The 23,675-nt window shown below is 38.5% G+C and overlaps 2 protein-coding genes across 3 annotated transcripts; one reads left to right on the top strand and one right to left on the bottom strand.

Moving 5' to 3' along the window:
- Nucleotides 1-1,270: 1,270 nt before the first annotated feature.
- On the bottom strand, nt 1,271-18,069 carry Kpc1 (Kip1 ubiquitination-promoting complex subunit 1). Of its 2 annotated transcripts, none has more exons than XM_073979050.1 (16): nt 17,584-18,069; nt 17,267-17,510; nt 16,796-16,941; nt 12,484-12,966; nt 12,155-12,418; nt 11,812-12,094; nt 11,438-11,753; nt 6,806-6,851; nt 6,587-6,740; nt 6,338-6,526; nt 6,158-6,271; nt 5,809-6,098; nt 5,386-5,746; nt 4,960-5,325; nt 2,351-2,597; nt 1,271-2,290 (listed from the first exon to the last, which is right to left on the bottom strand). In XM_073979050.1, the coding sequence occupies exons 1-16, from the start codon at nt 17,769-17,771 to the stop codon at nt 1,977-1,979; spliced, it is 4,005 nt and encodes a 1,334-aa protein (XP_073835151.1). In that variant the 5' UTR covers nt 17,772-18,069; the 3' UTR covers nt 1,271-1,976. The 2 variants fall into 2 exon arrangements, with proteins under 2 accessions (XP_073835151.1, XP_073835146.1); XM_073979045.1 differs by having other exon boundaries at nt 17,267-17,528; nt 17,584-17,948.
- A 793-nt stretch (nt 18,070-18,862) lies between these two features.
- Ufl1 (UFM1 specific ligase 1) lies at nt 18,863-21,898 on the top strand. Its single transcript, XM_073978473.1, has 7 exons — nt 18,863-19,111; nt 19,238-19,436; nt 19,502-20,787; nt 20,843-20,996; nt 21,052-21,217; nt 21,278-21,625; nt 21,688-21,898. Exons 1-7 carry the CDS (start codon nt 19,035-19,037, stop codon nt 21,825-21,827), a joined length of 2,370 nt encoding a protein of 789 aa, XP_073834574.1. The 5' UTR covers nt 18,863-19,034; the 3' UTR covers nt 21,828-21,898.
- Nucleotides 21,899-23,675: the final 1,777 nt, after the last annotated feature.

Here is a 23,675-nt window from a genome sequence, read left to right as displayed (position 1 = left end):
CACAACAGGATGTTGACGATGCAGTACTTGCTTGGATGCTATAGGCAAGACCACCCAAATCTCCATCTGGTGGATATGCCTGAACCCCCCAGGCGAGTTAGGGAGGATTATAGAGATCTAGAGAGAGAGGTCCAAAGATATAAAAAAGAACCTCTAGATCAACGTGCATACCAGGCAGGTTTAAGAGACATTCATACTGATGCGGTTGCAGAGGCTCTGGCAGCCTACAGTGTGAATATAGTCCTCGAAGATCATCCACCACCCGTGGCAGCGGAAGAACAGCAGCTGCCAAGACAAACGAGAGTCGTGTTGGCTCAACTTAGATCTGGTTGGTGCAGCCGCCTCAATTCTTACTGGGCCAGGATTGATGGCACGCGGAATATCTGCCCAGCATGTGGCACCGGTCCGCATACTACGCAGCACCTGTTTAACTGCCCAGCCAACCCGACTGACTTAACTCCTCTCTCTCTCTTTGGACTAATCCAATTCAGGTGGCGTCCTTTCTGAGCTTGGAGCTGGAGGCAGAGCCGAATCAATAAAATAAAGATTTACATGTACTTGTAGAAGCTGCTACAACAACAACAACACGCTGGGAGATGCTCTGGTTCAGCAACATAACCCCTATCGCAATAGTCCTGGAGACGACTAAAGCCTGAGTATCATGTGAAGTGCACCTATTCTCTACATCCATTACATATCACCGAAGTTGGCATGTGTTGGATGTGGATCTTGATTTCGAAACGGATTTTATCCATACATACATACTTGAGATTTTAAACAATTATGTCGACGCGTCACATTTTTATAGTATCAGCGTTTATATACACTCGTCGGCCTAAATAAATTATTTATAAAATAATTATATTCATTTCTATATCTCTTGCAATAGGTTGACGTATTTTAAATTAACTTTAAATGCAAAGATGTCAAGATAGCTTAGATTTTTCTCCGCCCTTGTGGATTTGATTATTAGTACCAAGTTCCAGGAAAACAAAATCCTCTGAAAAAGAAACTTAATCAACATATACCTACGCTATATTTAATGTATCAGAATAGGAGTAAATTAAAAAAAAAAATGATTTATTAATAAAATATTTTAATAGCTTACCAAAATTCATTATCCATTTTCATAACCTTGGGGATAGCTTTGTACATTTTAAATTAACTTTAAATGGAAAAATGTCAAGATAACTTAGATTTTACAAATCAGTCTCCCAGAAAGCCAAATACTCTGAAAAATAAACTTAATTAACATAGATGACATATGAGGTATTTTTAAATAGTTCACCAATGGCAGTTTTATTGAATTGTATGGGAAAATATTTTAATTTTTAAATTTGTAATATTTTAAAAAGCTTTGCAAGCAAAATATTGTATATTTTCTTTAAATGTATAATAATAATATGTGGCTGTTGCTTTTCTTCTTTTCCATTTTTTCTTTGTTTTTCATAAATTTGTGTAAGAGATCTTTATAATTATATAAAAATAGTTATTTACAGTCAGTAATAATAAATGCAATAATTTGTAATTTTTTAAATTTTCAAAATCAAAAGTTTTTTTTTAAATAAATAAAAATTTCGCAAATGTTTTTAACCAAATTTGAGTATCACATTATCTAAATATATGAAGAACATTTAAAGCTTAACTTTGAATTTGTTTTTCATTTGTTTCAAAATAAATATTTAACAATAAATTTGCAATTAAAATTAATGTCTTCAAGAGATTTTCAATCTTAACAAAAAAATCTAGGCAGTGTAAAAGGTAGGTATGTAAGTTTGTATGTATGCAAAATTGCTGCAGTACTAATACTTAAAAAATTATATAATTATTTTAATGAACAATTTTTGTTGTTATAATGGAAAAAATATTGACTAGAATAAACATGATGAGATTGCAATGTGTTTTTAAAGGGTGGGTCAATTGCATGATATTTTTTGATTTGATTTTCTTCTTTTCAAAATCTAAACTTTTTATTTCTAAAATAATGCCGGTGTTTGTAAATATTCCGCATTATGATATATGACCGAACCATCCGAGGCCTCTATGGTTTGTATGGGTGTCTTACAATAGAAACAAACTTTGGAATTCATTAGATGTTGTAAAATACAATTGCTACACGACTGATGTTTACACGGTGTAAACAGCACTGCTATGGGTTTGGCACAACATATTGGGCACAGAGAATCTTCTGAGGGCAAAGTTATATCCGATAGCAAAGATTGTTTGGCTTTTAACATATCAATAAGAGATTTGACTTTGTCGATTTCTTCAGGCGTTACATGGCTGGGGACTGTTAGAAGAATTGAAAATATGAAAAAGGCTCAATAGAGTACTGGATGAATATACTTACAATCATTTAAACTAAATTTCAATATTGGGGGATCGGCCCGAATCTTTTTCAAACTGGAGGTAGTTGGCTGTGGTATCCTCACATCATTCGTTAGAGGATCAATATGGGCCCTTGTCGAGGGATCAAAGTTACCTCGTGGAATTTCACTTTGCTGTAGAATTGGTGTTTTTATTTCACCCAAGGCAAATTCCAAATTGGCAAATTGAAAGCTGGGATCAGTCAAGAGGGCACGACAGACTCGGGTAACCTAAAATTAAAGGAAATGTTAGTTGTTTCCTCTTCCTGATGTGGATGCATTATGTTTTAAATAATAAAAAACAAAAAAATACAACTTATACATCCACGGTCTCTCTGCAGCACCATTTAGTATGTGGTGATGGCGCATCAATATTCCGTATCGACTGAGAAATCAACTAAGGATCTCAACACACACACACCTACACCTGACTGTACGACTGACTCAGTACGTTGTAACCATAACACCGTAGTTCACAGCCGACCAAGAAGAGGGCACACAAAATTCTCAATATTTGCAACTTTTGACAGTGTGTTAGTAACGTTGTATGCACGCATGCTGCAAAACAAAAACAAATCAAAACATTTGTGTGCTCTTTCGTTAAGTTCGGGTCGTGTGTGTGTGAATTGCCGAAAAACTTCGTAACTTTAACACGACACGCACGACAATGCCGTAGTTGTTTCTGAGCTTGGTTTCCTTCAGTGCCGGGTTATTCGTCCCACTGTAACGCCCATGCATAACGATATTGAAAAAACCAGGACTGGATACTCCCAGCTTACGGCTGACGGGACAATAATTCCGGAAGAGGTTATAAAGGGTATCTTATTTAGAAGTTGTAAAATATAGTCTAGCAGAGCAAAGGAGACAGCTTCTAGACATTCTTGAGCAGATGGTCGACCTGAGTTTCAGTCAGGGTAGTGCTTTTGCTAATAACTAGAACAGTTTATCTGATGACAAACTCGTCGTTCCAGCGACAGAAGTTGCAAATACCTTGAAACAGGACCGTAAAAACCCATAGAACTCGTCTTTCGAGACAGGAAGCTATTGAGGATGGAAGTTTTGGGCGAAAATATTCCCACCGACTCAACTAGATCTGTAAATCACTTGGCCAAGAGAAATCCTTATGTAAACAAGGCCTTATCCCGTTGACGGAAGACGCCAAATTGAGTTCAACATCGACGCCTAACCATTAGCGACGGTGACGCCTCACGAATGACTCAACTCATTTGTCTACAAACGAACAAAGGATGTCGAAAACTAGGATGTCGGACCCGGCACCGTCTTGAAAACCCAAACCTTTCTTATCAAAGGAGGAGGCATTAGAGTGTGGCCAAGAGATCCAACCCGAGCCAGGACTCCAAACCATCCACATTATTTTCCTGATTTCAAAAGAATGAGAGCAGTAAAGGTGGCTTCACAAGCTAATTTGAGCCGCATGGTATCTTTCTGGTATCTTCTCAATGGTAGCCGAACAGAAGACCAATGGTACCAGACGAACTAAGAGTGGCAGACATCTACAGAGCCGATCCACATGGTAAGTTCCCTGACAATCGATGGCTGCTTATCGAAGATCGTCTGAATGACATTGTATTCTCGGGTGATGGGGAACCTCCAAAACAAACGCAGTTTGGTAGCTCTGTCCCCTACAGAGCAGTTCAGGTCATCTGTTGCGAAAACAATATATTCCTAGAATTCCTTGTTAACAATCTTGGTCTTGGTGAACCCTGCGGTTGTTAGTGTGAAGGGGATCCCCTTTAGAAGGGTTGTCATCGGGGAGCCAAAAGACACTCACAGACAAGAATATTTAAGGACTCGCGAGGACTAACTACATTTTGTTTTAGAGGCTGCTGCAGTTCTAGTCCTCATGAAGTCTGAAGTTGACATCGTCATAATCCAGGAGCCTTACATATACAAAAATAGGGTTGCTGGGTTATATCAGAATGTGCAACATCGTCGATACGCAGGGACATTACTGGTTACTGCCGCATAAGATCCCTGAGCACCAATTGGGAGGACAACAATATTAAGTACTGCAGGCTCTGTGAAGTCGAGGAAGAAACCGAAACAATCGAGCCCTTTTCTACTGGTGTCCTAGTCTTATACAGAGTCTTACAGGCAGAGACTATTTTGTGTCTATGAGATTGAATATTTTTCTTACTTCTCTACCATTGAAACCGCGGTCTTTTTAAAATACTGCTGGAGCCTTTAATGGCTATGACGTGCAATTTTAGATCTTAATTTATGTTCCACTAATTTATTATACATTATTCTTTGTCCCTTGTTTTGAAATCTATACATTTTCCTCTCCTTTCTCGTTTCTATTTCCTCTTCTTATCTTTTTTTCTGGATGAACACAATAGACCGCCGTTCACAGAACGAAGTAGTTGGCTACAAAAATGGCAGCTGGGCACCCTACAACCCATCCATAAGATTGATGGCTGCGATTTTGATACGTATGGTGCCGATTATATGAACTTCTCTAATTATTTTGGCTTCTGCCTCTATTTTCAAACACTTGATCTTACCTCTCTTAATTCTAATTGATCGATTTAGCATTTTGTTATTATATCGCAGATCTGAATATTCCACTTACCTTTGATGGATTTTTATCATTGCCAATTTCCTCTTTAAACAAAGCCAATAGAATACCCAACGCTGCGGTAATTATGGGAAAATGTGTTACAGCATTTAAAGAAGAGGAACACATGTCGACCACAAATTGAAAGCAACCCGGCGGAACTGTGACTCTTGACAACACCTGACTTATTAGCTGGCAAACACGATTCAAAACCAAATCGCTGTTAGCCCTACAGGGATCGTGGAATATATCTGGGGCAACGGTTATTATCATTTCCAAACAACGCATCAACGAGACGGTTAATTCAAAACACATGGAACATATTTTCAGTTGTTTTGGCTCGAATTTGGTATTTTCTTGGCGGTGGGCCGTGTTTTGTATCTGAAAAGAAAAGACAAATGTGTATCTATATCCACCTATATTATTCTGTTTATCTCTTACCTCCTGCAATAGCAGTATAAATTCCGAAAAAGCCCAATTTAATTGACTTAGTACTGAGTTTAAAAATGCCGTAGCAAATGGTTCATCTTCGCTCAACTTCAAACCAATCAAATCTTGATAATGTTTGGACGGATTTGCCGGTGCAATGTTGTGTAGTAGGCCGGTGTGGGTTTCATTTTTGGACCTTGAACGACATAAACCAAAGTGCATGGGTGAATTGCCACCCTGCCAAACACATGGTTGGCGTGCATCACGATAGGCAAAACCTTGGCCCAGCCAAAAACGTAATATTAGCCAATTACTTTGACCCCAGGCACGACTTTCATAGGGTCGCAATAAGGCATTCACTAGGGCCATTTGACTGGAAAGAAAAATCAAACGTTAACCTCTAATAAAACCGATATTTTTGTCATAATTGATTACCTTTTCATTGGTGCCTTTTCAAGAGCTTGTATGCCCGCTTTGTGACACGTTAAGGTGCCCAAGGCTTGCAACAAAGAATCCTTGCAGGAAGCCAAGACAATGCGGGGATCCGCAGAGTGTAGACTTAAAAAATTCGCCACTGCATTTATGACACATTCCGAATCTTGCATTTCGAATTGTACAACTAAATCGTGATTACTAAAATCCATAACAGTATCCAAGAGTATGGGCAATATGTTGATATACACCTCAGGAACAAAGGCAAACAGGGGTCCCTCGTTTGAGGAGGCCTAGAGAAAAAGAAGATATTAAAAGTGAGGAAATCAAACAAGGAACTTAAGCAATTTACATTCAATGTCCTCAAAGCCTTATCCAGCAGCCATATTAGCAAAGAACGCCTTTTGGGACCCAAGGCAACGGCACGATACCAAGCCTGCTTGCGTGCCAATTCAATAGAACGTTTCTGTATACAAAATGAAAAAAAACGAAAAATGAATGGTTATTCTACTACTGCATGTTCTTAACCTACCGCAAAAACATTCTCCCTTTGACTAAATTTCGTTCTCAACTCCGATACAACATGGGTATGTTGCTCATCCATACAAACACTGGCATGATCTTCCAGGACTTGCAATTTTTTCTCCACATCTTCACGATAAAATTTTGTTTCCAAAAGGACATCATTTAAGGCAGCTATTTCATCGCGTACAGAAGCGATCTAGAAGATAATTTTAAAAGTTCATTTAGCAGCAATTCAGATTTAATGATTGCCACATACCTTAACAATATATTTATGGCCCACACAATAGTAATATAAGACACATAGATCCAATAAATCATAGAGGGAAGCTTCAGTTTTACTATTACCAGGTTTGACTTCGAACACCTGATTGATACGTGGATTAAGGAATGTTGTAAAGGCGGTGGAATTGCTACCATGAAGAAACAGATAAAATAAAAACAATAGATGCCACAGATATTCTAGTTCTATACATACCCAATTGGACGACCCACAATGGATACAGCATTTGTAAGTTCACCAGCTAAAAATTAAAATTAGAAATATAATTATTTTCTGGTTCCCAAAAGTGGGAAAGGGTCAATAGAAGCACCCTTTCCAATGGAAAGGTTAATAGAAGCACTCTTTCCTCTGGAAAGGGTCATAAAAGCAAGGGTCATAGGAGCACCCTTTCCTCTGGGAAAAGGTCAATAGAAGCACTCTTTCCTCTGGGAAAAGGTCAATACAAGCACTCTTTCCTCTGGGAAAAGGTCAATACAAGCACTCTTTCCTCTGGAAAAAGGTCAATAGAAGCACTCTTTCCTCTGGGAAAAGGTCAATAGAAACACTCTTTCCTCTGGGAAAAGGTCAATAGAAGCACTCTTTCCTCTGGGCAAATGTAAATAGAAGCACTCTTTCCTCTGGGAAAAGGTCAATAGAAGCACTCTTTCCTCTTGGAAATGGTCAATAGAAGCACCCTTTCCTCTGGAAGAGATCTATAGAAGGACACACTCCTTTGAAAAAGGTCAATAGAAGCACTCTTTCCTCTTGGAAATGGTCAATAGAAGCACCCTTTCCTCTGGAAGAGATCTATAGAAGGACACACTCCTTTGAAAAAGGTCAATAGAAGCACCCATTCCTTTGAAAAGGGTCAATAGAAGCACCATTTCCTTTGAAAACGGCCAATAGAAGCACCCATTCCTTTGAAAAGCGTCAATAGAAGCACCCGTTCCTTTGAAAAGGGTCAATAGAAGCACCCATTCCTTTGAAAAGGGTCAATAGAAGCACCCTTTCCTTTGAATGGGTCAATAGAAGCACCCATTCCTTTGAAAAGCGTCAATAGAAGCACCCGTTCCTTTGAAATGGGTCAATGGAAGCACCCATTCCTTTGGAAAATGTCAATAGAAGCACCCATTCCTTCGGAAATGGTCAATAGAAGCACCCATTCCTTTGGAAATGGTCAATAGAAGCACCCATTTCTTTGGAAAGGTTCAATAGAAGCACCCATTCCTTTGGAAAGGTTCAATAGAAGCACCCATTCCTTTTAAAAGGGTCAATAGAAGCACCCATTCCTTTTAAAAGGGTCAATAGAAGCACCCATTCCTTTGAAAAGGGTCAATAGAAGCACCCATTCCTTTGAAAAGGGTCAATAGAAGCACCAATTCCTTTGAAAAGGGTCAATAGAAGCACCCATTTCTTTGAAAAGGGTCAATAGAAGCACCCTTTCCTTTGAAAAGGGTCAATAGAAGCACCCTTTCCTTTGAAAAGGGTCAATAGAAGCACCCATTCCTTTGAAAAGGGTCAATAGAAGCACCCGTTCCTTAGAAAAGGGTCAATAGAAGCACCCATTCCTTTGGAAAATGTCAATAGAAGCACCCATTCCTTTGGAAAGGGTCAATAGATGAGCCTTTCCTTTGGAAAGGGTCAATAGATGAGCCTTTCCTTTGGAAAGGGTCAATAGATGAGCCTTTCCTTTGGAAAGGGACAATGGAAGCACCCTTTCTTTTGGAAAGGGACAATGGAAGCACCCTTTCTTTTGGAAAGGGACAATGGAAGCACCCTTTCTTTTGGAAAGGGACAATGGAAGCACCCTTTCTTTTGGAAAGGGACAATGGAAGCACCCTTTCTTTTGGAAAGGGACAATGGAAGCACCCTTTATTTTGGAAAGGGACAATGGAAGCACCCTTTCTTTTGGAAAGGGACAATGGAAGCACCCTTTCTTTTGGAAAGGGACAATGGAAGCACCCATTTCTTTGGAAAGGTTCAATAGAAGCACCCTTTCTTTTGGAAAGGGACAATGGAAGCACCCTTTCTTTTGGAAAGGGACAATGGAAGCACCCTTTCTTTTGGAAAGGGACAATGGAAGCACCCTTTCTTTTGGAAAGGGACAATGGAAGCACCCTTTCTTTTGGAAAGGGACAATGGAAGCACCCTTTCTTTTGTAAAGGGACAATGGAAGCACCCTTTCTTTTGGAAAGGGACAATGGAAGCACCCTTTCTTTTGGAAAGGGACAATGGAAGCACCCTTTCTTTTGGAAAGGGACAATGGAAGCACCCTTTCTTTTGGAAAGGGACAATGGAAGCACCCTTTCTTTTGGAAAGGGACAATGGAAGCACCCTTTCTTTTGGAAAGGGACAATGGAAGCACCCTTTCTTTTGGAAAGGGACAATGGAAGCACCCTTTCTTTTGGAAAGGGACAATGGAAGCACCCTTTCTTTTGGAAAGGGACAATGGAAGCACCCTTTCTTTTGGAAAGGGACAATGGAAGCACCCTTTCTTTTGGAAAGGGACAATGGAAGCACCCTTTCTTTTGGAAAGGGACAATGGAAGCACCCTTTCTTTTGGAAAGGGACAATGGAAGCACCCTTTCTTTTGGAAAGGGACAATGGAAGCACCCTTTCTTTTGGAAAGGGATAATGGAAGCACCCTTTCTTTTGGAAAGGGACAATGGAAGCACCCTTTCTTTTGGAAAGGGTCAATGGAAGCACCCTTTCTTTTGGAAAGGGACAATGGAAGCACCCTTTCTTTTGGAAACGGTCTATAGAAGCATCCTTTCCTCTGGAAAGGATCTATAGAAGCACCCTTTCCTCTGGAAAGGATCTATAGAAGCACCCTTTCCTCTGGAAAGGATCTAAAGAAGCACACTTTCCTCTGGAAAGGATCTAAAGAAGCACACTTTCCTCTGGAAAGGATCTACAGAAGCACCCTTCCCTCTGGAAGGGATCTATAAAAGCACCCTTTCCTCTGGAAAGGATTTATAGAAGCACATTTTCTCGGAAAAGGATCTATAGAAGCACCCTTTCCTCTGCAAAGGACCTACAGAAGCACATTTTCCTCTGGAAAGGATCTACAGAATCACCCTTCCCTCTAGAAAGGACCTATAAAAGCACCCTTTCCTCTTTAAAGAGTCTATAGAAACACCCTTTCCTCTGGAAAGGATCTACTGAAGCACCCTTCCCTCTGGAATGGGTCTAAAAAAGCACCCTTTCCTCTGGAAAGGATCTATAGAAGCACCCTTTCCTCTGGAAAGGATCTATAGAAGCACCCTTTCCTCTGGAAAGGATCTAAAGAAGCACACTTTCCTCTGGAAAGGATCTAAAGAAGCACACTTTCCTCTGGAAAGGATCTACAGAAGCACCCTTCCCTCTGGAAGGGATCTATAAAAGCACCCTTTCCTCTGGAAAGGATTTATAGAAGCACATTTTCTCGGAAAAGGATCTATAGAAGCACCCTTTCCTCTGCAAAGGACCTACAGAAGCACATTTTCCTCTGGAAAGGATCTACAGAATCACCCTTCCCTCTAGAAAGGACCTATAAAAGCACCCTTTCCTCTTTAAAGAGTCTATAGAAACACCCTTTCCTCTGGAAAGGATCTACTGAAGCACCCTTCCCTCTGGAATGGGTCTAAAAAAGCACCCTTTCCTCTGGAAAGAATCTATAGAATCACCCTTTCCTCTGGAAAGGATCTATAGAAGCACATTTTCTCGGAAAGGGATCTATAGAAGCACCCTTTCTTTTCAAGTGGGTCTACAGAAGCACTCTTTCCTTTGGAAAGGATCAATAGAAGCAACCTTTCCTTTGGAAAGGGTCAATAGAAACACCCTTTCCTTTGGAAAGGATCAATAGAAGCAAGCTTTCCTTTGGAAGGGGTCAATAGAAACACCCTTTCCCCTGGAAAACGTGGTTTTTCAAAGAATATTTTTCCCTCCACCATCAGACCACACAACGTGGATTTTTTAAAGAATATTTTTCGCTTCATGATCAGACCGTAAAACGTGGATTGTTTTAGAGAATATTTTTCCCTACACCATCAGATCACAAAACGTGGATTTTTTTAAAAAATATTTTTCCCTCCACCATCAGACCACAAAACGTGGATTTTTTAAAAAATATTTTTCCCTCCACCATCAGACCACAAAACGCGGATTTTCCCTGCGTCATAAGAAAACAAAACGCGGATGTTTTAAAAAATATGTTTCCCTCCACCAGCAGTCCATAAAAGCACCCTTTCCTCTGGAAATGGTCTGTAGAAGCACCAGTGCATTGTCAAAAAATGTGCCTCATTGGGATGCTGGTTTTAGATCCAACGTACGTTAAGAACTAATTTCAGACAATTTAAAGTTAATCTGTCTTGCTGGTGCGCAACTTAACTATCAAAGTAACCGATACGATTCAAACTTTGAACGACGTAATAACAATTCGATTTAAAATTTGTACCGAAGTTAATGTTTGGTCCTAATTACAACGATATAGGTTGTTGTATCCCTGCCGGCATCAACCAAAATGACTGATTAAGTCAAGTTCAAAGACGGAAGTATCTCTTGGGAAAGAATCCTAGCTGGTGGACACGATACCTATCGAAAGCATTGACGACCAAATTTAAATCAAGCTTCAAGATAGACAGTATAATTTTTTCTAGGGAAAGCCAATACTTCCCGACATTTTGGCGTGGAGATGTCTTAACATTTACGGTGGAGTTCATTTTATTATACACACCTCACAAACGGCTTTTAAGATCTCTAATAAAAGACCTATTAGAAAAGATATTTATTTATAAAAAGAAATGCTTTTGAACGCCTATTAGAATCCCTACTTAGACCTCCTTTAGTTTGTAAGCTTTTAATACTCACTTAAATCAGCAACACGAACAATCAAACGATCATCTTCCAATAATTCCAATGTTCTTTCCACCCCCAAATGCTGTTGAATATCATTGCGATGAACTTTGCGCAAATGTGACAGAACTCCACCGACACGATCAAAGTGTTGATATTCAAAACTGCCATCATAAAAATAAATTGGTGAAATTTCCACTGGCATCCCAGTCAGTTCCTTTTCAAAGGCAGTCTTGGTTATGTCGATGAGTATGCAAATAAATGCCAAAGCCACTGTGCTTTCAATGGGATGTAAAATGCTTGATTGCATAAAAAATATTGAATGGAAGGGCTGCAACAAAAAAACACATTTGAACACTGTTATCCATTAATGTAATTCGATGGCTTACCCTTTGTTCCATACTAAGATCCATAACATATCTACGTAATTTGGCCAAAAATATTTTACGGCTTGATGGGGCTGTAGTATCACCATCATCATTGGTTAGCAGTGTTAGTAGTAACGTCTTTTGTAGGACATAAACAAATTCTGTAGATTTGGCAATTTTATCCACCACTGACATGTATTTGTGTTTTGGTCCACCAATACCCTCCGTCCAGGCCAAATGATCGGGTATTAGAGATTGCATATATGTGAATTCTGGTGGCCGGATGTACATTAATAAGGCCAAACTGTAATGGAAGAAATCTTCAATATAACTGGAAGAAATAAGCGTATTCGTATTGACTTACAAATGTTTTTTGAAAAACTTAAATTCCAAATATATTTTGCGACATCGCTTGTGATTGCATAGGCCAATTAAGGTTTGCAATGCTTCACATTGTTGCCCATAATCCAAACACTTATTGGTCTGGGTATATTCACACAGCAAGGCATTTGCCAACTTTTTCAAAATATATTTCATTTCTTCCACCTCCAAATAATTCCACAAAATATCCAATAATGCACCCAAGGGACTTTCCGGTTGGCCTGGTTGTATGCTATCTGATTCACATCTGGAAAAAAAATAAATAAAATTAATAAATGTTTTTTGTTTAAATCATCTTCCCTTCCAACCTACCTTCTCCTTCCCACCTCCCTTATGGTCCACAATAGTTTACTCTCAATAACATAGCTGTTGAAAAGCAACGGTGACAGGTGCTCTATGATCAGGGTACAAAAGACCACATAAACTGTTTTCTTGGTAGAGAGTTTATCTTCTTTTGATTTCCTCTGTTTTTCACAATTGTAACGGGAAACAATTGTTGACATATTCACCAAATAGTTTAGCAACATCTCAGCTTTTTGTAATTGAACTATGGGTTCAGCCATTAGAGGCATATAGGTGGCAACAGGATATTTAAATGGATAATTGCCAAAGTTGGCCTGAACACTTTGATTGTAACCCAATGAAATAGCGGGGAAAAATGTTATGCCAGGACCTTTTTCCAACTTAGAAAATGCCACACCCATGGATATGCCATTGCGATAGTAGGAAATCTCCTCATTTTCAATATCCAATGTTACACCAATTATATCACCAATTTGCCATTTTTCACCGTATCTGGAAAGAAAGGGGGAAGAATTATTATTAGAAATTAGAAGTCCTCAAAATCAGTAATTTTGCCAAGTTTTAATTATATTAAATAATTCTCTTTTTAAAAGAACATTTGGTAAACTATAAAAAGTCCTGTGGATGTTCTATTGGAGCTGATGGAGATGCCCGATGGAGTTGTCCAAAGGTCCGGTGGTACCCATGCTGACAAAAGCCATTGTTTTCGCAACAGCTAACTTTGACTTCTTTGTATGGGGTCTCTTGGCAATAGGGTAAGGTTCATCCGTTGGCCTAACTCACGTCATCATGTTCTTGGATGAAGGGTTGGTTTTGGTAAATTCCAATAGAAAGGGTGTTTCTTCTATTTCCAAAGGTAAGGGTGAGACTCTTTCCAAAAGAAAGTGTGCTTCTATTGACCCTTTCCAAAGAAAGGGTGCTTCTTTTGACCCTTTCCAAAGAAAGGGTGCTTCTATTGCCCATTTCTAAATTAGAGGGTGCTTCTACTAACTCTTTCCAAAGGAGAGTATGCTTCCATTGACCCTTTTCAAAGGAAAGTTTGCTTCTATTAACCCATTCCAAAGGGAAGGTTGCTTCTATTGGCCATTTCCAAAGGAAAGGTTGCTTCTATATACTCTTTCCAAAGGAAAGTGTGTTTCTCTAGACCGCTTCTTAAAGTGTATGTGTGTGTTCTATAGACCCTTTGCAAATGAACGGGTACGTCTACATACCCTTTCCAAAAGAAAGGGTGCTTTTATTGACTCTTTCCAAAGAAAGGGTGCTTCTATTGACTCTTTCCAAATTAGAGGGTGCTTCTATTGACTCTTTCCAAATTAGAGGGTGATTCTATTGACTCTTTCCAAAGGAGGAAGTGTTTCTATTGACCCTTTCCACAGGAGGAAGTGTTTCTATTGACCCTTTCCACAGGAGGAAGTGTTTCTATTGACCCTTTCCAAAGGAGGAAGTGTTTCTATTGATCCTTTCCAAAGTAAAGGGTGCTTCTATTGTCCCTTTCCAAAGTAAAGGGTGCTTCTATTGTCCCTTTCCAAAGTAAAGGGTGCTTCTATTGTCCCTTTCCAAAGTAAAGGGTGCTTCTATTGTCCCTTTCCAAAATAAAGGGTGCTTCTATTGTCCCTTTCCAAAGTAAAGGGTGCTTCTATTGTCCCTTTCCAAAGTAAAGGGTGCTTCTATTGTCCCTTTCCAAAGTAAAGGGTGCTTCTATTGTCCCTTTCCAAAGTAAAGGGTGCTTCTATTGTCCCTTTCCAAAGTAAAGGGTGCTTCTATTGTCCCTTTCCAAAGTAAAGGGTGCTTCTATTGTCCCTTTCCAAAGTAAAGGGTGCTTCTATTGTCCCTTTCCAAAGTAAAGGGTGCTTCTATTGTCCCTTTCCAAAGTAAAGGGTGCTTCTATTGTCCCTTTCCAAAGTAAAGGGTGCTTCTATTGACACTTTCCAGAGATACAGGTGCTTCTATTGACCCTTTCCAAAGTAAAGGGTGCTTCTATTGACCCTTTCCAGAGATACAGGTGCTTCTATTGACCCTTTCCAGAGATACAGGTGCTTCTATTGACCCTTTCCAGAGGTAAGATTGCTTCTGTTGACCCTTTCCAAATTAGAGGGTGCTTCTATTTGCCATTTCCAAAGGAAAGGTTGCTTCTATTGACCCTTTCCAAAAGAAAGGGTGCATCTATTGACTCTTTCCAAATTAGAGGGTGCTTCTATTTGCCATTTCCAAAGGAAAGGTTGCTTCTATTTGCCATTTCCAAAGGAAAGGTTGCTTCTATTGACCCTTTCCAAAAGAAAGGGTGCATCTATTGACTCTTTCCAAAGAAAGGGTGCTTCTATTGACTCTTTCCAAATTAGGCTCTTTCCAAATTAGAGGGTGCTTCTATTGACTCTTTCCAAAGGAGGAAGTGTTTCTATTGACCCTTTCCAAAGGAGGAAGTGTTTCTATTAACCCTTTCCAAAGGAGGAAGTGTTTCTATTGATCCTTTCCAAAGTAAAGGGTGCTTCTATTGACCCTTTCCAAAGTAAAGGGTGCTTCTATTGACACTTTCCAGAAATACAGGTGCTTCTATTGACACTTTCCAGAGATACAGGTGCTTCTATTGACCCTTTCCAGAGGTAAGATTGCTTCTGTTGACCCTTTCCAAATTAGAGGGTGCTTCTATTGACCCTTTCCAAATTAGAGGGTGCTTCTATTGACCCTTTCCAAATTAGAGGGTGCTTCTATTGACCCTTTCCAAAAGAAAGGGTGCATCTATTGACCCTTTCCAAAAGAAAGGGTGCATCTATTGACCCTTTCCAAAAGAAAGGGTGCATCTATTGACCCTTTCCAAAAGAAAGGGTGCATCTATTGACCCTTTCCAAAAGTAAGGGTGCATCTATTGACCCTTTCCAAAAGAAAGGGTGCATCTATTGACCCTTTCCAAAAGAAAGGGTGCATCTATTGACCCTTTCCACAAGAAAGGGTGCATCCATTGACCCTTTCCGGAGGTAATGTTGCTTCTATTGGCCCTTTCCATGGGTCAAAGTGTCTCAAAGGTGACATTTTTTAGCTTTCGGGTCATTATGGCACGAATTTTGGACTTGCCCACCAAAAAAGTTATATCGTTGTAATCAGGACCACAAGGGCCACCTTCAGTGAAAATTACAAAACTATTCTAAAACAGGTCCTAAACTGCACTAAAGTGAAAATTTTGAACTTTTGTGGGCGTGGTACCCGAAAGAATTGTCCGATGAAATTGATTATCATCTTCGAACTTGACTTTACTATGAGAGAAATATAAAGAGGTACAAAGGATGGACAAACTCCAGTCACACTTTTCGATATTTAGTCGGTCACCACAGATTTTTTTCTTTTGGTCCATTATTTCGAGAAGCATGGACCTGCGCAAGAAAGAAATTATATCGCTGTTTTCAGGATCTCTAGAACTATATTCAGTGACATTTTCAAAACGATCCTGAGACAACTTATAAGCTGCACTTGATCCAAATTTCTTGAACTTTTATGGGGAAGGTACCCAAAGATGTTGTCCGATATAGGCCTTCTTGGAACATAATATACGTTTGGAAGAAATATTAAGGTTTGCAGGGTTTCGCCCACCTCAGATACTCAATTCATAGGTTAACATGTTCATCGGGACATTTTAGTTAGTTCCGGCAGCCTTTTTTGAGTGTATGGGACATTATCTCAGGGAATATGGACTTGCCCACGATATAGGTAATATCATTGTAATCAGGAAGACAAGGACTGCCTTCAGTAAATATCCCAAAACTATTCTCGAACAGTCATTAAACTGCACTTAATACATTTGTTTTCAACTTTTGGAAACTACCCCACCAAGGTAGTGGGCCGATATTGCCCATCTCCGAAATCGGTCGAAGTTTCGAAGCATGGTAGGGTTGATGACTAGCTAGCTAAGTTTTCCTAAACAAACTCGTAAATTCAACATTTATAACCAAAAATTGCTGGCTAGGAAAAAATATTGTAGCGCCTAAAAGTATGCAACGGTATTTGTTGAATTAGCTTTGCAAAATCTTCTAAATTAATTTTTGTTTAAATTAAAATTTACAACTGCAATTCCTTTCAATACTTTGCGTTCCTTGAACTGGCAAATTCTGGTTCCTTTCATTAGAACCACACTACAACACTCCCAGTTACCAATTAAATTAATCGCACCCATTTTCTTTATCGAATTTTGATTTTCCTCACCACTGACTAATAACCCCTCCCTCTAACGATGCGGGGATACCCGGAAACTCCTAGACACATTTACGTGTCCTTGTCATTTAATTTATTTCTTACTCCATCATCATCATCTCTGTTTCACACGATAACTTACTTTGCCGTTGATATGTGCCAACTCTGTTGTTTACTGCCATCATAGCCATAACTAAGTTTCGAATCTCCCACACCGCTGTTTTCATTGAAGACACATTTTTTGGAACACCAACCCACTTGCATTACTCCCTTGGTGTGTAGTTGAATCTAAAATAAAAACAAAGAAAATGTAAAGAGGAAGCAAAAAATTCGTATAAAATCAACAAGGAAAGTGAAAGTGACTTTGTGATTGTTTTGTTTACATCTCATACCACCAATGCAGTCAGCCCGACGAAGACATGCCGCATTGGAGGCATGACACATGGCTTTCGTTCAAACACTCGTTTGTTGTGATTAAAGAAGCCGAACGAACTGCCTGCCTCCATACACACAGACACAAATCAAAGAAGAGTAAGAAAGGTCATTGATTCTTGTCGTGTGTCGGCTGGCGATGTCGATAATCATAACAATAACACAGAACTAGGACAATTACCTCATACATCCAACGACCTCCGAAAACGCAAACATTAGCTTTTATGGTGTTGAAACTACCCTGCGAACGTACTGTTAACCGGTCATTGGCTATGCGCACCGTAGAAGATGAAAAATCAATATCGAATATAACAAATTCCGGTCCTAGCCTTGACCCCAATTGTTGCTGCAACACGGCATCTCGACAGCTACTCTCTATATCCTCAAGTTTCCCATTTAACCATGACTTCACCAACACCATTTGTCTGCAATAAGATAATTGACTAAATTTAGACATTTCAATGATGACAAGAATAAAGTGTGTTTCTGTATACATACTCAGGCAAAGTAAGGCCGCCACCATCACAAGCTCCAACACCATTAATGTTCACGGATGCAACAGCAGCTCCTGATGTACTCCTTTTGCCACCACCAGCATCATCATCCACACCGGAAGTCTCATCTTCATTTGGTATCTTGAAAATATCTTCACCAAAAACTTTAACAAATAATTTTGCAATAGACATGTTTCCGTTTTGTGTTGTTGTTGCAATTTTAAATTTTATTGAGGCCACAAAGATTGTTTAAAACCTTTTTTCGCTCCCACAATTCAATTTTCGACATTCCAATTTTAAAGATTTTTATTGTTAAATATTGTAGAATTTTAAAAGAAAACTTTCGAATATAGGTATTCAATGGAAAAAATAGTTAATTTTTCCCGATGTATTCGAATTCGATGTATTCATACACAATAAAAAAGGACTAAAGGACTGACTGAATTTTTTTTTTTTTTTGACTGAATGGCTCAATGACAACAACAAAAACGGAAGAGAGTAAGAAAGCGTTGCCAGACTAATGGAATTTCCTAAAAACGCATTATTGTGAATGGGCTGGACATAATTAACAGCTGCTTAATGTTGTTGCTATCAGAGCTGGAGAACTGCATGGTGGAATAATAAGAGATGCGTTCCTTTATTACCTGAGGTTACCATTTTTACCATTTGTTACCATTTTTAACCTGCAAAGCGTTCCTTAACCCCAAAAAGTGGTAAAATTGGCAGCAATTTTTAAGAGAGTGAGAGAGGGAGAGATCACATATGCCTTTCTCTTCTACCACAGGCTACCAGACAAATTTCTGCAGGTAAACATGGCAGAACTGATTTTTCGACTTTTGTTTGACGATTATTTCACAATGAAGAAAAGAATGGACGAAAAGCAGAAGAAAAAGTCGAACGCTGACAAAACTAAATTAAAAACTGTGAAATAAAAGACGAAAATTGATTTTTTATGTTTCTTTTTGACATTGCTACCAGATCTACCATTTTCCGTACCTTTACTTTTCTGGTAATAATGTTCATGAGAGAGCAGTTTTGACACTTTTCTCTTTTACCACTCTTACTATTAAAAAAATAAAGGAGCAAAGCTAATGTGTAGCGCCAGAACAGCTGAATAAAATCACATACAGAATGTAAACAAGCTGTAATGCATTATTGTGAGCAAATTTGACGTTTGATATGATTTGTTGTAACACCTTCTTATTCCACCATGATTAAGAGTGAAATGAAAGGACAAAATGAATGAAATTGATGTTTGGCCAGGTAGCATATTATTCTCCGCTATTGTGAATGATTACGAACAGCTGAATTGTTCGTTCATTTTTCTATCTGTAAAGCCCTGAAGATGTAACTTTTTCAATCTAGTGAACCCCTGAATGTTGGCCGTGGCACTATTGTTTAGAAAATTATATTAAATTAGTAAAAAACTACATCTAGGATATATATTTAAACAAAATGACAACAGATTGGGATGAAGTTAAGCGATTAGCAGCCGATTTTCAAAAGGCTCAGCTTACATCGACTCTGCAAAAGTAAGTATTGAGTGGTGCAACAACTTGTCTTGAAAGTGCCAACTCAAGACATGCATTGTTATGTTAGGAACGGGGTCTTTGGGTGAATTTATACATTTTTCCTTTATATTTCTTCCATTTGACTAGATTATCCGAACATAATTGTGTTGAAATCGTAACACTGCTGTTGGAGAAAAAGTTGATTGAGGTGGTGTTTACCAATGATGGTAAGGAATACATTACTCCCGAGCATTTGGAACGTGAGGTACAGGATGAGCTTTATGCTAATGGTGGCCGTGTTAATTTGGTGGAAGTTAGCAAGAATTTAAACGTTGATTTGAGCAGGGTAAGTTGCAAATGTATGTACTTTAGTGAATAACCCAATATTGATGGTTACTATATTACTTGTAGATTGAAGAAGTTGCCAAGAAAATTGCCTTGGAAAATCCCAGCGTCCATCACATATTGGGTCAGTTGATAGATGAGGACTACATAACCTATATAGCCCAAGAAATTAATGAAAAGCTAGCCCAAAAGGGAGAAATATCTGTCAATGACTTGACTGAACAATTTGATTTACCATCGGATTTCTTGCAAAGAGATGTGTTGGAAAAACATTTGGGTAAAATCATTAAGGGACGTCAAGATCCCTCAAATCCTAGGGTGTTCTTTACCCAAGCCTATTTGCAACGGTGTAAAGCCAAAATACGTGGTGCCTTGGCTGCTTTGACACGGCCCACAAACGTTTCTGCCATATTACAACAAGTTAATATACAACAAAAAATATTCCACACATTGGTGGATGAAATCAATCCAGCTGGTCATGTTACATCGAAATTGGCAAATGCCCAATATATACCCAATGTTTATGCCAAAATGCAATCGGATTGGGTTAATAACTTTTATCGTCAAAATGGCTTTTTGGAATATGATTCCGTTAACAAATTGGGCATTACCAATGCCAAGCAGTTCATTGGTAAACAATTTCCCGATGAGGATTTGTTATATTTGAAACGTTGTGCAGTTAGTTCCAAGTTAATTGATCTAACCGTTATGCCTGCTCTGGCTGCAGCTAAACAATTTGTTGACTTATCTACCCTATTGCCATCAAATATGACTTCCACGGATAGGGAAGAACTTTTTGAAGTCATAATGGCCAAAAATAATTCAACACTACCAAACTTTGTGTTGATTGGAGCAAATTCTGGTTCTTCGGTGCTATTTACACCACAATATTTGGAAGAATTAACCCAACCTTGTCGAGAATTGGCTTGCACCAAGGCAAAGAGTTCCGTGGATAATGGTAGTTATCAGCAATATATTGCCACCAAACAATTGGCTGCTAAAAATGCTCAACGTCGTGGTGGTGGTGATGATGATGACGATGACAAGCTGGATAAACGTGACGAACGTCGTAAGAAGGCAGCTTCTGGCAAGGCTGGTGGTGGTGCCCAAGGTCGTGAAACTAAAACCAAATCCACAAAGAAACATCCACGTGGTGGCAAAAAGGGAGGTAAAAATGATTTCGATAGTGATGATGATGAAGAGGTGGTTGGCAACAAGGGTAGTGGTAACAGTGGTTCCAAAAAGCAATTGGAATTGGTCACAATTGCCGATATTGTTAAAATTTTGGAAAAGGAAACTTCCTCATTGGGCATCGATGATTTGAATGAGGATATTGCCAGCATGTATCATGAGTATGTTTTCAAATTGAATATTTTAAATTTTTTTATTTATATTGTTTCCCCATAGACAAATTAATCAAGTGGCCTTGACCAAAGCCCAGGAGTTATATGAAATTACCCTGCAAAAGAGTGCTGCTGGCAGTGGTCAAACCCATGCTGGTGTCCAAGAAAAAATCAATACTTTATTGGTTGATTTAAAGTTATATGAAAAGGGTCTTAAGGTAAGAAATTTAAATTATTTAGGAAAATACGAGATTAAGTTTCCGTTCTTTTTAGCTCTTCCCCGCCAGTGCTCAACAAGATTTGATGAAATATCTACTCAAATCCTTGGGTAATGATATCAGCAATGAATTGATTCTCTACGTGGCCAATGAGTGTCAAATTGAGGTTAAAAACACCAACTTGAATGTGGATCAACGTAATAAATTGGCCCAGGAATGTGGTATGATATAAACCCACCCTTCCTTTTTTTGATTTATTAATTTTTGTTGTCCCCCTTCAGGTGGTGATTACAAAACTGCTCTTTTGGAATTGAATAAAGCCATTAACAAAACCATAGATGAATTTGTTTTGGCCACCGAAAACGTTTTGAAAATCTGCAGCATGATTGTTAAAAAGGTCGATAAGAAGAAAGATCGCCAACTGATAATACAACATCGTGAAAAGTTGCTTGAACAACTGCAACAATGTTCAGAACCTGCATTAATATTGCATTTGACTTCATTGATTCTGTTCACCACCATAACGGGTTGCATTCTGCATGCCAGCGGTAAATTTGTATCACAAATCTTGGCATTTATCAATCCCTCAATGGCTGATGAACAAAATAAGCTGCTGGCAAAATATCATGGTAAGTTTCCTTGGGAACTTCCATAGTATAGTGTATTAACTATCATTTTGTTTTCATTTTAGATTTGGTCATAAGTGTCTTACGCTTATCTGCCGATTCTGAAGAATATTCAATAGCAAATAATGAACTTGCTGAATTGGAGCCGCAAATCAAACAATTGGCTGCAACATATGAAAAGCCTGGTGTATCGAAATCAGAGTAAACTGCTATTATTCCATTTGTGTATATATAGTTCCATTATATTGCAATATTTGTTTAACTTTCTTCTTCATATTTGTTTTTGTTTTTTTTTTTTTAGAAACTTCTTACAAAGTTTGAGATTTTTTATATAATTATTTTTTACTAAAGGTTATCGAGCTTAAAATCATGTAAAAAAATTAGTAGCAGGAGGTTGTTGGAGTACCTTATCAAATTTGATATGTTTGCATTTAAAGTTATTCATTTTACGATGGCAGTTTCGCTTGTTTATGTGGGCCAAACAAAACACGTACAACTATTACTTTAATTTTCAGCTTCGTTAAGTTCTATGACACAAGTAGTGCGAGTCTCGTAACTCATTTTTTGAGTAATCGACAAAAATCGAATAATTTCGATATTATTCGGTAAGTTTGCGAGTTGAAGAATCGCATTACATATCCACGTGAAATATAATAGATGTCGTGAATAAATGTATTTTGTCTTCAAGAGTCTGATCCCCATCCTAGGGGAAACAATAAGGCCGTTACAGTTATCATGTTACAGCAACAAACAACGAATATATGACATTAATGGGCCGATTCCGTACAGCGAGGCGAGTCATGTCGCGTCGTCTATCGTCTCTGCGACAAAATTTAAAAAATGCACTACGTACAGCGATAGAAAATAATCGTCTATAACAAGTTATTATACCCTATACCACAAAGTGGAAAAGGGTATTATAAGTTTGTTTTGGTAAAAATTCATGTAACACCGCGAAATATTCGTCGGAGACCCCCAATGTGGTATACCAATCTTCATATCTCGACGAGATAAAGCGATTTTGAGATGTGTGTCCGTCCGTCCGTCTGTCCATTATAAATTGTAAACACGCTCCAGGCCGCAATTGTGGACCGATCGTCACGAAATTTTGTATGGAGGTCGGGTTCAGATCAGAATAGATCCCTATTCTTATTGGTGATGATCGTGAAATATTTAGCGGGTGAAATGGACCAAAAACATAATATTTATCCAATTTTCTAGCGGCTCTGTAGGTCTCAATAATAGTCCGATCAACGCGTAATTTTAAATAAGGTAAGAATATATCACAAAGGAGAAGCTTGCAATTTGAGATGGCGATCGGATAATATTTAGAAGGTTAAATGGACCAAAACTTTTGTGTGAAAACTGTGAAAATTTTTAATATACATCTTATATATTAATTCCTGGAAGTGACATTGCAGACAAGTGAGATATACTTGAAAGTGAAACGCTTGACCTTTCAATTGATGCCAATTATGTTGGTGTGCATGATCAGATAACAGAGTTACAGCCTAATATATTCCGTTATTTGTTTGTAGTGTAATAATAAACTCGCTAGAAGTCGCAATTATACATCAATAGTCACGAAATTTTGCACCGGGTAAGAGTATAGGTCGAAAAAGATGCCTACAATTTTGAATGATGATCTGATATTCTTTAGCGGGTGAAATGGACCATAACTTTTGTATGAAAAATATAAAAATTTTATTTTTCGTCGATATTTTAATTCCTTGAGAACATATATATTTCGCAAAGTAGCCTACATATGGGAAAAAACTACTGACCTTTCCTCTGATTTAAATTGAAATAAAGTGTTTGGTAGATAACGGGCCTACTGCCTAATATATAATGGGTTCTGTGTAGAGAACCTCATTTATATCCCATGCTACATATTGTCTCTCCAAAAGTTTATGTAACACCACGAAATATTCGCCCTAGACCCCTTATTTGGTATGCCAAAATTCATATCTCGACGAGATAAAGCGATTTAGCGATGTGTGTCCGTCCATTAAATATTGTAAACAAGCTTAAGGCCGCAATTATGGAACGATTG

Source organism: Musca autumnalis, unplaced genomic scaffold, assembly GCF_047663935.1.
Source record: "Musca autumnalis isolate F117 unplaced genomic scaffold, ASM4766393v1 scaffold_1, whole genome shotgun sequence".
Classification (NCBI taxonomy): domain Eukaryota; kingdom Metazoa; phylum Arthropoda; class Insecta; order Diptera; family Muscidae; genus Musca; species Musca autumnalis.
The sequence above is the reverse complement of the archived record's forward strand: the minus strand, read 5'-3'. Positions and strand labels throughout refer to the sequence as shown.